Source organism: Erythrolamprus reginae, chromosome 4 (assembly GCF_031021105.1).
Source record: "Erythrolamprus reginae isolate rEryReg1 chromosome 4, rEryReg1.hap1, whole genome shotgun sequence".
Lineage (NCBI taxonomy): Eukaryota > Metazoa > Chordata > Lepidosauria > Squamata > Dipsadidae > Erythrolamprus > Erythrolamprus reginae.
The window spans coordinates 24,520,867-24,538,817 of record NC_091953.1 but is presented as its reverse complement, the minus strand read 5'-3'; the positions used below and the strand labels follow the sequence as shown (position 1 = coordinate 24,538,817).

The 17,951-nt window shown below is 41.3% G+C and overlaps 1 protein-coding gene across 5 annotated transcripts in view; it reads left to right on the top strand.

Annotated features, from left to right (window-relative positions):
- ATP8A2 (ATPase phospholipid transporting 8A2) overlaps positions 1-17,951 on the top strand; it is a 460,631-nt gene that overhangs the window by 36,565 nt on the left and 406,115 nt on the right. For 2 of the 5 annotated variants that reach the window (XM_070749818.1, XM_070749817.1), the window contains exon 2: positions 9,168-9,315. In XM_070749818.1, the coding sequence (XP_070605919.1) occupies positions 9,168-9,315 (148 nt within the window). Of the gene's footprint in view, positions 1-8,748; positions 8,803-9,167; positions 9,316-17,951 lie in introns of those variants that run through there. The other 3 variants (XM_070749819.1, XM_070749820.1, XM_070749821.1) reach the window with 3 other exon arrangements.

Sequence of the window (17,951 nt, the reverse complement as noted above, 5' to 3'; positions counted from 1 at the left end):
TAATGGCCTTACTTAAAGTATGAAATCTTAACTGCAAGAGATTTCATGCACGGAAGGAAAAAAAAAAGGTGAAAATTGCCCGAATCTCATGCACTTGAGCATGCCCGTGTGATATTTTGCTTCCGTGCATGTGCTGAAAAAGTGACAAAAACCTCCTGCATGAGCAAAAACCTTTTGCTCATGCAATTACACTCATACATGCACAGCAGCAAATAAAGGCTAAAATCTCTGGTATCTCACCAGTTGCACTGGAATCATGCACAGCAGCCGAATCTCATTCGAGCGTGCAAATGCATGGAGCGCTCTGTGAACGCCGGCAGCTGGCAGCCCATCACTGGAGATGAGTACTGCCCCCCCTTGTTGTCACAACGACCAATGTAGTAAAAAACCTCAGGGACTCCTTTACTTTCCCCCCCTAGGCATAGGAAAATGCTTTTCAAACATTTACAGTGAAGTACAGTGATACCTCGTCTTACAAACCCCTCGTCATACAAACTTTTTGAGATACAAACCCGGGGTTTAAGATTTTTTTGCCTCTTCTTCCAAACTATTTGCACCTTACAAACCCCACTGGGATGCCCCACCTCCGGACTTCTGTTGCCAGTGAAGCACCCATTTTTGCACTGCTGGGATTCCCCTGAGGCTCCCCTCCATGGGAAACCCCACCTCTGGACATCCGTGTTTTTGCGATGCTGCAAGGGAATCCCAGCAGTGCAAAAGCGGGTGCTTCGCTGGCAACGGAAGTCCGGAGGTGGGGTTTCCCAGTGAGGGGAGCCTCAGTGAAATCACAGCATCACAAAAACACGGAAGTCCGGAGATGGGGTTTTGAGGACTTCCGTATTTTTGCAATGCTGCAATTTCGCTGATGGTCCCCTCGTTGGGAAACCCCACCTCCGGACTTCCGTTGCCAGCGAAGCACCCGTTTTTGCGCTGCTGGGATTCCCTTGCAGCATCGCAAAAACACGGATGTCCAGAGGTGGGGTTTCCCATGGAGGGGAGCCTCAGGGTAATCCTAGCAGTGCAAAAACGGGCGCTTTGGCTGGCAACAGAAGTCCGGAGGCGGGGCATCCCAGTGAGGGCGGCTGGGGTTTGTAAGGTGAAAATAGTTTGGAAGAAGAGGCAAAAAAATCTTAAACCCTGGGTTTGTATCTCAAAAAGTTTGTATGACGAGGGGAGCCTCAGGAGAATCCCAGCAGCGCAAAAACAGTCGCTTTGGCTGACAAAAGGGGTGAGTTTTGGGCTTGTACGCATTAATCGCTTTTCCATTGATTCCTATGGGAAACATTGTTTCGTCTTACAAACTTTTCACCTTACAAACCTCATCCCGGAACCAATTAAGCTCGTAAGACGAATATCACTGTATTTAACTTTTGACTGATCATCTACCATTAGAAGAAATGTTTTGCTAAACTTGACCTTTTAAACGTAAAGATGATTTACTTACTTTAAAAGCTGACTTTAAAGGGGGAAAAGTAACACATCTTTAGCGTAAATGTACTCAACTATACACATCTTTTTCCTATGGGCTTCATTCTTTTAAAAAAAAAATCACTACAGCCAATATAGTTCCTATTGACCTCGCAGAGACTCAAGAAATTAATTACTTTCCAATTCTGTGCCAAAGAATGCTTTAGCTAAAGTGCATGTTTTTTTAATAAAATAAAATAAGAAAAAAATGTGATAATACTCTGTTTGTTCTAGTTTGTTGCCTGTCACTCCTTTCAGCTGTTCAAATATTATTCTTGTCTGCAAGGCATGAATCTGCTTCAGTCAAAACAGAACTTCAAGAGAGCTGGCAGATTAGATACTATAAATGAGGGTGACCAGCAGTGGTCATTTAATAAATAAAACATACACGCATTTCCTAACAGAATTTTGAAAGTTGGGTTAGTTACTTGACTGAATGCATCTTTGTCGTCAGGCATGGGGAAACTAAACATCTCCCTGGGCACGTTAATTTATGCATGGTATGCTTGTGTGTGTGTCTGTTATTATATGGGGTTTCTTTTCTTAAATCGTTAAATTTTAATTAATTGGATTGTTGTGACTGTTTTTACATGTTGTGAGCCGCCCCGAGTCTTCGGAGAGGGGCGGCATACAAGTCCAACAAATAAATAAATAAATAAATAAATCTTGGAAGGGTTGCCTTCTGAAAATCAGTAGCAGTGAGACAAAAGAAATAAGACAAGGTCACACAAAAGCTAAACCCAATTTAAATTAATTGGAATGGAATTTATTTATTTATTTTATTTATTTTATTTATTTTATTTATTTTATTTATTTTATTTATTTTATTTATTTTATTTATTTTATTTATTTTATTATTTATTTTATTAATTTTATTAATTTTATTTATTTTATTATTTATTTTATTTATTTTATTTATTTTATCTATCTATCTATCTATCTATCTATCTATCTATCTATCTATCTATCTATCTATCTATCTATCTATTGTTAGAGTTGGAAGGGACCACCCGCACCCAACCCCCTGCCTAAGCAGGAACCCTATAGCATCCCAGCCAAATGGCAGTCCAGTTTCCTCTTTAAAATGTCCACAGTATTGGAGTTCACAATTTAGAGAAATAGGAAATGCAATCTCAGTGTATTTTTCAGGGAAACGCAATCCTGATGTATTTCCCCCCTTTTGTCACCTGAATAATTATGTTTCAGCAGCAGTTTTGTGGGATTATGTGCCGCCTAATAATATGCTGTCTGCAGACTCCAGGATTTCCCTAATCCCTAAAAAGTTGCCTATGGATCTCTTTCCCCCAATTATGTTGAACTAGTTTGAAAATATGTCCAATTTCTTGGGAGATTCAGCAAGCTTGTCAGATACGGGGTGACTTTTTTATTTAATTTTATTTATTTATTTTGTCCAATACATAAGATTAACCATGTAGAATACTGTATATATCAAAGAAAGGAAAGGAAGGGAGGAAGGAAGAAAGAAAGAAAGAAAAAAGAAAGGATAGGAGTGAAGATATAAGAATAAAGAATAAAATGCAATACATCAATGGAGAATAGAGGAAGAGATATATGAGTGGAAGAAAAGAAATATGAGATATAGGAGAGACAATTGGACAGGGGACGGAAGGTACCCTGGTGCACTTATGCACGCCCCTTACTGACCTCTTAGAAATCTGGAGAGGTCAATCGTGGGTAGTCTAAGAGAAAAATGTTGAGGGTTAGGGGTTGCTACTACGGAGTCCGGTAGTGAGTTTCACATGTTGACAACTTCATTGCTAAAGTCATATTTTTTACAGCCCAGTTTGGAGCGGTTAATATTAAGTTTGTATCTGTTACGTGCTCTTGTGTTGTTGTGGTTGAAGCTAAAGTAGTCAGGACGTTGCAGCGTATGATCTTGTGGGCAATACTTAGATCATGTTTATGGCGTCGTAGTTCTAAGCTTTCTAGACCCAGGATTGTAAGTCTAGTTTCGTACACTGAAGCTTGCTTGAACCCATCATTCACCTAAGAGACTTTTGTCTACAAACACAAAGGGCTGGTTTCCCAACAGAGTAGCAGATTAGCAGAGTTGGAAGGGTCCTTGTAGGCCATCTAGTCCAACCTCCATTCTCCGCTCAAGCAGGAGACTCTACCCCAAGCAAACCTTTTTTCCCCCCGGGGAAACCTTTTTTCCCTGGGGAAACCTTTTTTCCCTGGGGAGCTGAAAGCATGGGAGGGCCCACACCCATAATACAATGCCTGGCAAGGGCGAGAACGGCCTCCTCTATCTCTGCAGGCGCCCTCTGGAGGCCAGAAAAGCCCTGTTTCCTGACTTCTGGTGGGCCCTGTATACAGCAAATGACTGTTCGTCTTCGGTGGTAATGGTGCGCCCTCTGAGGCTGATGCGAGAAGTCTTGTGTGAGGATGCTTGCACGATGATTGCAGTAGGATTGATATTCCTGGAGGCATCTGTAACATGGCAAATGATTTAGCTTTACTAGATAAGTGGTCAAAGCAATGGAAACTGCAGTTTAATGTTTCCAAATGTAAAATAATGCACTTGGGCAAAAGGAATCCTCAATCTGATTATTTTATTGGCAGTTCTGTGCTAGTTCAGAAGAGAAGGATTTAGGGGTAGTGATTTCTGACAGTCTCAAAATGGGTGAACAGTGCAGTCAGGCTGTAGGGAAAGCAAGTAGAATGCTTGGCTGCATAGCTAGAGGTATAACAAGCAGGAAGAAGGAGATTGTGATCCCACTGTATAGAGTGCTGGTGAGACCACTTTTGGAATACTATGTTCAGTTCTGGAGACCTCGCCTACAAAAAGATATTGACAAAATTGAACGGGTCCAAAGACGGGCTACAAGAATGGTGGAAGGTCTTAAGCATAAAACTTATCAGGAAAGTCTTTGTGAACTCAATCTGTATAGTTTGGAGGACAGAAGGGAAAGGGGGGACATGATTGAAACATTTAAATATGTTAAAGGGTTAAATAATATTCAGGAAGGAAGTGTTTTTAATAGGAAAGTGAACACAAGGACAGGGGGGGCACAATCTGAAATTAATTGGGGGAAAGATCAGAAGCAATCTGAGAAAATATTATTTTACTGAAAGAGTAGTAAATGCTTGGAACAAACTTCCAGCAGATATGGTTGGTAAATCTATAGTAACTGAATTTAAACATGCCTGGAATGAACATATGTTCATTCTAAGATAAAATACAGGAAACAGTGTAAGGGCAGACTAGATGGACCATGGGGTCTTTTTCTGCTGTCAATCTTCTATGTTTCTATGTTTCTAAATAAATCTGCACCTAGCACCTGTTGGGAATATTTTTAATCAGACTCCTCTTTTTCCAACTGCATGAGCCCAGGAAAAGATGCAGCTGCTTTAATAGCTTGTTTAGAGTCACTAAATAAATTCAGCCAATATGAAGAAATCTTCTTATATTTTTTTACATTTGCATTTTCTTATATCTGCCCTTGAAAGTGATGTAGACAGAAAGGTGGGATATACACTGAACATCCAATCACACTAATTCAGTGAGTTTTATGGCCATATGTGACTAGAGGGGTCATACCCTAAAAGGAACAGAAACCTAGATGGAGTTTTCAGCAAAGCCAGTAAGAAAAGACGACAGATGGTGTGCCATTCATTCTTTCCCTTGGATTCTGTAACAACTGCTTCATTATTGTATGTCTGCTTCATTGGATCCCGACAGAGAGGACCTTGAGGGCAGACATCCAAGTTACACAGCAAATTGTGGAAGAGGGCCATTAAATGCAAAAGGAAAAGCCCATGATTTGTAGTTGTTGAACTAATGCAAACTTCTCCCTAAATTGTCTAAACTTACTCAACATTATCTCTCAACAGAACTGCGGACTGATAAGATTATGTATTGTTTTTAAAACTGAAAAAAATCAATAAATATACTATACAGTATATATATATATATATATATATATATATATATATATATATATATGTATATGTATATGTATATGTATATGTATGTATGTGTGTTTTCGTAAATTTTCACGGGTATATGTATGTAGATTGTTCTGAGTTCGGGTTTTGCCCTGTGTAATATTTTGCATGTCTATGCAACGTTTCGGTGAAATCACATTCACCATCATCAGGCTGAAGTTTCAAGCTTCGCCTTATTTTGGCCTCATCAGCTAGCCATACCCACTGGGATTTGAACCTGCAACCTTTGCCTTGTAAGGCAGAGAATTATCCTCTAGGCTACAGTATCCAATCCCTTCAGCTCTGTACCAGGGAAGGGTTACATTTTGTGTCGAATCACCCTGGTATATTGAAGGAACATCACAGCTCCTTTTTTGCCTCTCGGCCCAACCCAGGGTCATTTCCAAGGCAGTTAATTTTATTGATAGCCAACAATTCTATCTGTATGTGTCACATGTTTAAGCTGAATTTGAAAATTAAGGGAGACTAGGATAGATCTATTTCGGCCTTATTTTGGCCTCATCAGCTAGCCATACCCACTGGGATTTGAACCTGCAACCTTTGCCTTGTAAGGCAGAGAATTATCCTCTAGGCTATATATATATATAGTATATTTATTATATATATAGTATATATATATAGTATATTTATTGAATTATGAATATATTTATTATCAATAAATATACTATATATATATATATATATAGTATAAATATACTATATATATATAGTATATATATATATATAGTATATATTTATTGAATTATTTTTATTTTGATTGGATTTATTGAATTATATATTATATAATTTATATAATATTATTATATAATATATAATTATATATTGATTTGTAGTTGTTGAACTAATGCAAACGTCTCCCTAAATTGTCTAAACTTTATTTATTTGTTTGTTTATTTGCTTATCTATCTATCTATCTATCTATCTATCTATCTATCTATCTATCTATCTATCTATCTATCTACCTACCTACCTACCTACCTACCTACCTACCTATCTAATCTATCTATCTATCTATCTATCTATCTATCTATCTATCTATCTATCTATCTATCTATCTATCTATCTATCTATTTTGTCCAATACAAATTGAAAGTTAAACTTACTCAGCATTATCTCCCAACAGAACTGCGGACTGAAATATAAAGGAGACAAATCTCCCGTTTCTTTCTGGATTGACAGAAGTGCGTAATGAAGCAAATAAAACGTTAACAAAGATGAACAAAGAAGCAGCTGTTCTAGAGTTGTAGTTGTCCCAAAGCTAAAGAAATGTCTGATTCTTCCCACTCCCCTCCTATTTTTTCTTCAGGATATTGAAGGGCCACTTACAGAGGTTTCATCCTCAGTGGCCTTAAATAACTTAAATAACAAGCAGGATAAGGGACGCCATTCAGTGGTCGTGCAGGGCTGCCAATGCCTTGCTATTTATTTCCAGCATCAAAACATAGAAGATTGATTGATGGCAGAAAAAGATCTCATGGTCCATCTAGTCTGCCCTTATACTATTTCCTGTATTTTACCTTAGGATGGATATACGTTTATCCCAGGCATGTTTAAATTAGTAGGATGCTTGGCTGCATAGCTAGAGGTATAACAAGCAGGAAGAGGGAGATCATGATCCCGCTATATAGAGTGCTGGTGAGACCACATTTGGAATACTGTGTTCAGTTCTGGAGACCTCACCTACAAAAAGATATTGACAAAATTGAACGGGTCGAAAGACGGGCTACAAGAATGGTGGAAGGTCTTAAGCATAAAACGTATCAGGAAAGACTTCATGAACTCCATCTGTATAGTCTGGAGAACAGAAGGGGACATGACCGAAACATTTAAATATGTCAAAGGGTTAAATAAGGTTCAGGAGGGAAGTGTTTTTAATAGGAAAGTGAACACAAGAACAAGGGGGCACAATCTGAAGTTAGTTGGGGGAAAGATCAAAAGCAACATGAGAAAATATTATTTTACTGAAAGAGTAGTAGATCCTTGGAACAAACTTCCAGCAAACGTGGTAGATAAATCCACAGTAACTGAATTTAAACATGCCTGGGATAAACATATATCCATCCTAAGATAAAATACAGAAAATAGTATAAGGGCAGATTAGATGGACCATGAGGTCTTTTTCTGCTGTCAGACTTCTATGTTTCTATGTTTCAGTTACTGTGGATTTACCAACCACGTCTGCTGGAAGTTTGTTTCAAGCATGTAATCCCGGGCATAGCTTAGGTACCCCTTTACGAATTCCGGGTCAGGTCCTGTGCCCCAAGGGAAGTCAGCGACTGAAGTTGGGACTGTAGAGATAGGAAGGAGAGTCTAAGATTAAAGGTTTTGGAGGTTTGGGGAAGAAACCGCAGAGTCAGGTAGTGCATTCCAGGCATTGATCCCTCTGTCGCTGAAGTTCTTACAGACTGCTTTTCCACATTCTAAATCAAGAATGAACCCTGCATTATTCATCAGTCATTCCTCAATAGGAACATTAGGAAGGATGCTCCAGAGCAGATAAACCAATCCATCTCCCTACAACGTTCCCTGATCCTTTCGCTTCCCTGATCCTTCCTTCCTTCCTTCCTTCCTTCCTTCCTTCCTTCCTTCCTTCCTTCCTTCCACCCTCCTTCCCGCCCCTTTCCTTCCTTTGTGTCTTCCCTGGCTCCTTCCTTCCATTCATCCTTCATTCCTTCCTTCTTCCAGCCATCTTTCCTTCCTTCCTTCCCCCCTCCCTCCCCCCTCCCCCTTTCTTCCTTTGAGTCTTCCCTGGCTCCTTCCTTCCTTCCATTCCTCCTTCCATTCCTCCTCCCTCCCCCTTCCTTCCTTTGAGTCTTCCCTGGCTCCCTCCTTCCTTCCTTCCTTCCATTCTTCCTTCCTTTCATCCTTCCTTCCTTCCAGACATTCTTCCTTCCATCCTCCCTCCCTCCATACCCTCCCTCCCTTCCTTTGAGTCTTCCCTGGCTCCTTCCTTCCTTCCTTCCTTCCTTCCTTCCTTCCTTCCTTCCTTCCTTCCTTCCTTCCTTCCTTCCTTCCTTCCTTCCTTCCTTCCTTCCATCCTTCCTTCCCTCCCTCCCTCCCTGCCTCCCTCCCTCCCTTCCCTCCCCTCTAACCGCCACCCAAACCTGACCCCAACCGCGCCCCATCCCCTCCACTCTTCCCTCCATCCCTCCATTAAAAAACAAACCCGCGCCCGCCTCTTTTCGCCTAATCGGGAGCCCGCTGTCGCCGCGCCGCCGCCGGCGATCGATGGCAGAGGGCGGTCTCTCTCTCTCTCTCTTTCTCTCCAGCCGGCGGCGGCAGGACGGGAGGAAGCCCCGCCTTTCCCATTGCCACGACTTTGATTGTTGTTGTTGTTGTTGGGTTGCCTTCGGCGCAGCCGGCTCGGTGCGTTTCTCCTCCTCCTCCGAGTGAACAAAAAAAAGCGAGCGGCCGTCGCGCCATCCTCGCGGCCGTGTTTGGGATGGCGTTGCGCTTTTGCTAAAGGCGGAAGGCTTTGGGGGGGTGGATGCTGGGATCCACCTTCCCTCGGGGCTAGTTGATCCCGAAGCCGGGTGGTACCCAAGCGGGATCCACTGGAAGCGGTTTGGATCGATGCTTGGCGGGGGCTTTTGCGCCTTATTTTGCAAGGTTTTCCGGGCCCTCTTTGCTCCTCCTGGCTGTGCCTTCTTTGCCGGCTTTCTACTCCCCGGTGTAACTAACCAACTGCCTCTTTTCCTCCTTTTCTGTCTTTGCTTGGCTGCTCCGGCCAGGTCCCATTTGCTCCAATTCGGGCTACAAGAAGGCGGACGATGAGATGTCCGGCGCCGCGTCCTCTGCAGACCTGGGAGAGGCAGCGGCGGCTCGCACCATTTACTTGAACGAACCCCAGCAGACCAAGTTCCACGACAACTGGGTCAGGTAAGGGAGACCTCGGGGTGGGGTGGGGTGTCTCCACGGCAGAAGGGAGGAGATGCTGAATGGAAAGTCCGGCGGGAGCTCAAAGGACCACCTCTGCCTTGGAGGGAACTTGGACCGGGCGTCCAACTACCCCCAATGGGAAAAAGTTAGGTGAACTTTTGCTTAGTTGCAGGAGTAGAGGTGGAAGGATGAGTCCTCCCTAAGTAAAAAAAATGGGTTTAATTTAATTTAATTTAATTTAATAATAAATAATAATAACAGAGTTGGAAGGGGCCAAGTCCTACCTAAGTAAAAAAAAATGGGTATGATTTAATTTAATTTAATTTATCTTAATTTAATGTAATGTAATAATAAATAATAATAACAGAGTTGGAAGGGACCTTGGAGGTCTTCTAGTCCAACCCCCTGCTTAGGCAGGAAACCCTACACTACTTCAGACAGATGGTTATCCAACATCTGCTTTAAAAACTTCCAGTGTTGGGGCATTCACAACTTCTAGAGGCAAGCTGTTCCACTGATCAACCCGTTCTGACTGTCAGGAAATTTCTCCTTAGTTCTAAGTTGCTTCTCTCTTTGTTTAGTTTCCACCCATTGCTGCTTGTTCTACCCTCAGGTGCTTTGGAGAATAGGTTGACTCTTTCTTCTTTGTGGCAACCCCTGAGATATTGCAACGTTGCTATCGTGTCTCCCCTGGTCCTTCTTTTCATTAAACTAGCCGTGCCCAGTTCCTGCAACCGTTCTTCATATGTTTTAGCCTCCAATTTAATTTAAGTTAATTTATAAGCCATCCAACTCCTTGCAGACTCCGTTGTTCATGGGTCTGACTGGGTTGTTGGGAGTCTGACTGGGCAGTCTTTGTTTCTCTCTTAGACTCTCCACGATTGACCTCTCCAGGTTCCTAAGAGGCCAGTAAGGGGCGTACATAAGTGCACTGATGTGCCTAACGTCCCTTGTCCAATTACCTTTCCTTTTCTCATATATCCTATATATTCTCTCACTCTCATCCACTCCTCTTCTTTTTTACTTACTATCCCTATATATACTACTTAATGTCTATTTCATTCCATATGTATTGTATATTGGACAAAGAATAAATAAATAAATAAATAAAAATAAAATTGGGAGTTTCATGCTATAAGGTATGAAACTGCAACATAATTTACCCTCATGCATTGTGCAAACCCTGCTCATATTAAGTTGGCGTGTCCCTGGAAAGTTGGACTTATGAGACTAAACTATGGCTAAACAAATCCTGGGAAACACAGACTTAAGGCATCAGATTTAATGAGTCTTCTAGATTTCAAAGGAGAGAAAGAATATCTATGAGGTCCAAAGCAGTGTTTCCCAACCTTGGCAACCTGAAGCTGTCTGGATTTCAATTCCCAGAATTCCCTTATACTTTATAACATGAAACTTTTTGCGAGTTTCATGTTATAAGGTATGAAATTGCAACAGAACGTCATGCATTGTTGCAAACCCTGCCCATATTAAGTTGGCGTGTCCCTTTAATTCTGGAAAGTTGGACTTAAGAGACTAAACTATGGCTAAACAAATCCTGGGAACACCAACTTACAGCATTAGATTTAGTGAACTCCACTCTTCTAGATTTTAAAGGAGAGAAATAATATCTATAAGGTCTAGAGCAGTGTTTCCCAACCTTGGCAACATGTAGGTGTCTGGATTTCAATACCCAGAATTCCCTTATAACATAGAAACATAGAAGACTGACGGCAGAAAAAGACCTCATGGTCCATCTAGTCTGCCCTTATACTATTTCCTGTGTTTTATCTTAGGATGGATATACAGTATGTTTATCCCAGGCATGTTTAAATTCAGTTACTGTGGATTTACCAACCACGTCTGCTGGAAGTTTGTTCCAAGGATCTACTACTCTTTCAGTGAAATAATATTTTCTCACGTTGCTTTTGATCTTTCCCCCAACTAACTTCAGATTGTGTCCCCTTTTTCCGAGTTTCATGTTATAAGATATGAAACTCCAACAGAATGGAATGCAATTTAACTAAACTATAGCTAAATAAATCCTGGGAAACACAAACTTAAGGCATTTTCCGAGTTTCATGTTATAAGATATGAAACTGCAACAGAAAAGAATGTAATTTAACTAAACTATGGCTAAATGAATCCTGGGAAACACAAACTTAAGGCATCCGATTTAGTGAGCCCCACTCTTCAAACATTTCAAAGGAGAAAAAGTATACAGTGATCCCTCGATTTTCGTGATCTCGATTTTTCCACCCGATGACGTCACTCTCTTCCTTTCTCATCTTTCTTTCTCTCTCTCTTTCTCTCTCTTGCTTCTTCCTCTCTCATCTCTTTCTTTCCTTCTCTCTCTTTCTCTATCTCTCCCCCTCTTGCTGGCGGGCGGCGGGCAGCGGGCGGGGCGAGCAGGGGCATCAGCGAGGAGCCGGGGTTTCCCCTTTGCGTGGGCAGCTGGGAAACCCCGATCTTCGTCTGCTCGCTGCTGCTGCGCCGAGCAGATCAGCTGCTGGGCGGCCGAAGGAACCTTCCCTGGGTCTTCCCCCTCTTGCTGGCGGGTGGGCGAGCGGCGGGCATCAGCGAGGAGCCGGGGTTTCCCCTTTGTGTGGGCGGCCGGGAAGACCCAGGGAAGGTTCCTTTGGCCGCCCAGCAGCTGATCTGCTCGGTAGCGCAGCAGCAGCGAGGAGCCGAATCGGGGTTTCCCCTTTGTGTGGGCGGCGGGGAACGCAAACTCCACCATCTACGCATGCGCGGCCATAGAAAAAAAGGGCGCGCATGCGCAGATGGTGTTTTTACTTCTGCAACCCTACATCGCAAAAAATCGATTATTGCGAGGGGTCTTGGAACGGAACCCTCGCGATAATAGAGGGATCACTGTACTGCTCAAAAAAAGGGGAGGGAACACTCAAATAACTTCCTACGTGGACAGTTTGATTTCACAGAAGTTTGATTTACTTGTAGTTATATTGTAGTTAAATTTACTTGTAGTTATATTGTAGTTAAATATAACTTGTAGTTATTTAAGTGTTCCCTTTATTTTTTTGAGCAGCGTACATGTATAAGGTCTAGAGCTGGCTGGGGAATTCTGGGAGTTGAAATCCAGATATCTCCCAAGCTGCCAAGGTTAGGAAACACTGCTTTAAAGAATATGTTCAGTTATCTTAAAAGAAAAACAGAGTGATTTATGTTTGCGCATTGGTCAAACAAAGATGTTGAAACTTTGGTGTTCACATCAGAATGATTTGTTATTTTAATTATTCAGTAGCTGTTAGCGAGAATGACGTCCAAGTTTTTCTGAGCGGTGAAATAATAATTTAAGGAAGTGGGTATAAAACAGTAGGAAACCAAGCGCTCCTAATCAGAGTGAGAAAAAAAAAATTAAAGTCAAAGGCAAGTGATGGCTAAAGAACTGTTTCTCCAAATTTATAAACTTCTTCCATTAAAATATGTGCTGAGTTAAGTGGATCCTGAATTATAAATACTATATAGTCCACAAATGCTTGCAATTTGAAGTGTTCTTTTTTTATTTTAATTCCATTTATTTGTGTATCATTCCTTATATTTTTTAGTAATGTTTCTATTGCCAAAATAAAAATTAGCGGTGCAAGTGGGCTAAAGAGCTGTTATTTTACCCATAGAAGAGAATATTTTTGGCTTAAGGTTGAACTGTAGGATCCGTGGTGCTTTCTGAGTTTGGTAGTTTTCCTACAGATGTTTCATTACCAAACTAAGTAACAGCGTCATTGAAGCACAATAAGTGAGAGATCAGTTACTCCTGATTGTACAATGACTCGGGATGAGGAGATGAGATAATAATGGACTGTATTGTTGGGCAGCAGGCTAAATTAAGAATGTGTTTAATGTGTTTAAAAGAGGTTGCAAAGTCGCAATACCTTATTTGCTCTCTAAATGGGAAAAATCATGCAAATTAATTCAATACACACAAGACATTGTGTTTTTGTGAAAAGGGAGTGACAGTTTTTGACAGTTCTTATCTACAGTATTGTGTGTTTGACAGGTAGTTGTTAGGATATATACTATGCTTAACCATGGCCGGTTTAAACAAGTCTGTTGAATAAGCCAGGCTCAGTATGGTTTATATCAAGCCAAAATCAAAGAAGAAAAACACGTTAACAGTTCATTTTGTGAGCCCAGCCAGCGACTCTCCCCTTTCTTTCCATTTCCTGAAACCTGATCTTTTTATTCTGACATGGCTAAAGGATTGCATTTGTGTGAGATGTGTCTTTAGGCAAATATCAATGAATGTGCACACCACTAATGTGGAAAGTCAAACAGAAACCTGAAATACTGCTTTACAGGACACTGGTTTAGATGTGTGACTTTTATATTTTCCTATAATGTGTGATCCCCAAATAATGGCTCATTGTTGGTCTTTATGGAGCGCTGGTGAGACCACATTTGGAGTACTGTGTTCAGTTCTGGAGACCTCACCTACAAAAAGATATTGATAAAATTGAACGGGTCCAAAGACGGGCTACAAAAATGGTGGAAGGTCTCAAGCATAAAACTTATCAAGAAAGACTGAATGAACTCTGTATAGTCTGGAGGACAGAAGCGAAAGGGGGGACATGATTGAAACATTTAAATATGTCAAAGGGTTAAATAAGGTTCAGGAGGGAAGTGTTTTTAATAGGAAAGTGAACACAACAACAAGGGGGCACCATCTGAGGTTAGTTGGGGGATAGATCAGAAGCAACGTGAGAAAATATTATTTTACTGAAAGAGTAGTACAGTGGAACCCCGACATAAGAGCTGCTCTACTTAAGAGCAACTCGAGATAAGAGCTGGGAGGGGAGAGATATTTTTGTTCTACTTACAAGCCCAAATTCGAGATACAAGCGCCAAGGAGCTGTCTCCTGAAGCCAAACGCTAACTTCCGCGTTCGGCTTCAGGAGACAGCTGCGAAGCGGCGCGCGTGTTTTAAAAGGTTGCAGCCGGCCTGGGGGGCTCGGGGGGGTGCTTGCAGCTTTCTTTCTTGCTCTTTTTCTTTCTCTCTTTTACCTTCCCTTCCTCTATTTCTTCTTTTCTTTCTCCTTCCCACCTTCTTCCCTCCCTCCCTCCCTTCACTCATTCCTCTCTTACTCTCCCCTTTCATAAGTTTCCTTGCTTCCTTCCTCTGTTCCTGTCCCTTCCCCCTTTCTTTCTTTCTTTCTTTCTTTCTTTCTTTCTTTCTTTCTTTCTTTCTTTCTTGCTCTTTTTCTTTCTCTCTTTTACCTTCCCTTCCTCTATTTCTTCTTTTCTTTCTCCTTCCCACCTTCTTCCCTCCCTCCCTCCCTTCACTCATTCCTCTCTTACTCTCCCCTTTCATAAGTTTCCTTGCTTCCTTCCTCTGTTCCTGTCCCTTCCCTCTTTCCTTCCTTCCTTCCCACCCTCCGTCCATTCATTCACCCATTCCTCTCTTGATCGCTTAAAGCCGGTCCCTGGTGCAAAAAGGGTTGGGGACCTCTGTCCTACAGGATTGGGTGGCAGAGAAGTTGAACATATGTAAATTTAAAAGTTTAAGAAAGTTTACAAGTTAAGTGAAAGAAACTTCATTATTCATTTATATGTACATGTACGTTTCTTCATTAAAAACATGTCTTTCTGCATAATTTAGACTAACTTTGTGAGTTTTTTGAGGGCTGGAACCAATTAAAATTATTTACATTAATTCCTATGGGGAAAAGTCGTTCGAGATAAGAGCTGCTCGACTTAAGAGCCCAGGTCCGGAACGAATTAAACTCGTATCTCGAGGTACCACTGTAGATGCTTGGACTTCCAGCAGACGTGGTTGGTAAATCCACAGTAACTGAATATAAACATGCCTGGGATAAACATAGATCCCTCCTAAGATAAAATACAGGAAATAGTATAAGGGCAGACTAGATGGACCATGAGGTCTTTTTCTGCCATCAATCTATGTTTCTATGTTTATTAAAACCATTATTTGATAATGATGCATGAATTGAAATACTTATTATCAGCAGATAATTAGCAGAGAATCAGCAGAGTTTCAAACTAACATATCCAATTTCAAGTCCAAATCTGCCTCTTTCTACCTATAATTTGCCATTAAAGGAGAGAATCCCTGACTGTTATCAGTGCATATGTTGTTCGAGTGAAGCCAGTTGTGTGAATGGAGCTTTGGGAAGGTTAGAATTGGAACCATTACTCTTTCCCTCTTCATTACTATTTTTAGTAATATACATGTTTAATTAATAATTCTGTGTGTGAGAGACAAAAGGATAAATTGTACTTTGGATAGCAAATGTTAAAAATCCCGTCAAAGCAGTCTTAGTTGAAAGGATTACATTATTAAAATTTTGACAAGATTTTGGTCAAGAAGGTTATTGCATTTTGTCAGGACTGTAGCATCCGTTTAAACAGGCAAACAGTGATAAAGTGGCTGAAATAATTTATTCAGTTCTGTAAGGCATCTTTAATGCAGGATGATTGCTCTTTGGCATCGGCTGGAAGAATCTTAAGTAACGGAGAGCACATTAAAATAATAATATAGTGATGTGAATATCTGCACTTTTATTTCTACTAGTTTTTCTCATAGAAGCATAGAAGACTGACGGCAGAAAAAGACCTCATGATCCATCTAGTCTGCCCTTATACTATTTTCTGTATTTTATCTTAGGATAAATATATGTTTATCCCGGGCATGTTTAACTAACTTCAGATTGTGTCCCCTTGTTCTTGTGTTCACTTTCCTATCAAAAACACTTCCCTCCTGGACTTATTTAACCCTTTAACATATTTAAATGTTTCGATCATGTCCCCCCTTTTCCTTCTGTCCTCCAGACTATACAGATTGAGTTCATGAAGTCTTTCCTGATATGTTTTATGCTTAAGACTTTCCACCATCATTCCTATCATCCTTTTCCTCCCACTTAGGACTGTATGACTGTAACTTGTTGCTTGTATCCTAAGAATTTTATTAATATTGATTGTTCCTTCATTGCTTATTTGACCCCTATGACAATCATTAAGTGTTGTACCACATGATTCTTGACAAATGTATCTTTTTCTTTTATGTACACTGAGAGCATATGCACCAAGACAAATCCCTTGTGTGCCCAATCACACTTGGCCAATAAAATTCTATTCTATTCTATATCTCAAGAGGTGCAGACTAGAAAATGATGAGAAAACCGTACCTCTACTTAAGAACTGAAATTCCTTCTGTGACCAGGTTCTTAAGTAGGAAAGTTTGTAAGTAGAAGCAATTTTTCCCATAGGAATCGATGTAAAAGCAAATAATGCGTGCAAACCCATTAGGAAAGAAAGAAAAGCTCAGAATTTGGGTGGGAGGAAGAGGAGGAAGAAGAGGAGGAGGACAGTCTTTGCCGAAGGAAGAAGGTGAGGTGAGGGGAATAAAAACAATGTAAAACTTTAAGGCTTAAAAAAAAAAAGAGGGACTCTGAGGCGGCGAGGAGGAGCACGTGCCTCCCTTACACCCGGCGCGAGGCTGCCTCCCATACACTGCACCAGAGAGAGAACCATAGGGGGAATGGCAGGAAACTGGCCGAGCCTTCGTGCCGCTCTCAAATTTCCTAGGAAATTTTTCCGGGCTCAGGTTCTTAAGTAGAAAATGGTTCTTAAGAAGAGGCAAAAAAAAGTCTTGAACACCCGGTTCTTATCTAGAAAAGTTCTTAAGTAGAGGCGTTCTTAAGTAGAGGTACCACTGTACTAGAAAATATTTGCAATAGGAATTTTGGCTATTTTATTTATTTATTTATCTATCTATCTATCTATCTATCTATCTATCTATCTATCTATCTATCTATCTATCTATCTATCTATCTATCTATTTATTAGATTTGTATGCTGCCCCTCTCCGTAGACTCGGGGCGGCTCACAACAATAGGATAATTCAAGATAAATCTAATTATTTAAAAACATTACAAAAAACTCCGTTATCAAAGCAGACATACACACAAGCATACCATACATGCATTGTATAGATCCAGGGGAGGTGTCTCAATTCCCCCATGCCTGATGGCAGAGGTGGGTTTTAAGGAGTTTACGAAAGGCAAGGAGGGTGGGGGCAGTTCTAATCTCCGGGGGGAGTTGGTTCCAGAGGGTCAGGGCCGCCACAGAGAAGGCTCTTCCCCTGGGACCCACCAAACGACATTGTTTCGTCGACGGGACCCGGAGAAAGCCAACTCTGTGGGACCTAATCGGTCGCTGGGATTCGTGCGGCAGAAGGTGGTCCCGGAGATAATCTGGTCTGATGCCATGAAGGGCTTTATAGTCATAACCAACACTATGAATTGTGACCGGAAACTGATCGGCAACCAATGCAGACTGCTGAGTGTTGGTGTAACATGGGCATATTTAGGGAAGCCCATGATAGCTCCCGCAGCTGCATTCTGCACGATCTGAAGTTTCCGAACACTTTTCAAAGGTAGCCCCATGTAGAGAGCGTTACAGTAGTCGAATCTCGAGGTGATGAGGGCATGAGCGACTGTGAGCAGTGAGTCCCGGTCCAGATAGGGCTGCAACTGTGCACCAGGCGAACCTGGGCAAACGCCCCCCTCGCCACAGCTGAAAGATGGTTTTATTTATTTTTTTATTTATTAGATTTGTATGCCGCCCCTCTCTGAAGACTCGGGGCAGCTAACAACAATGAA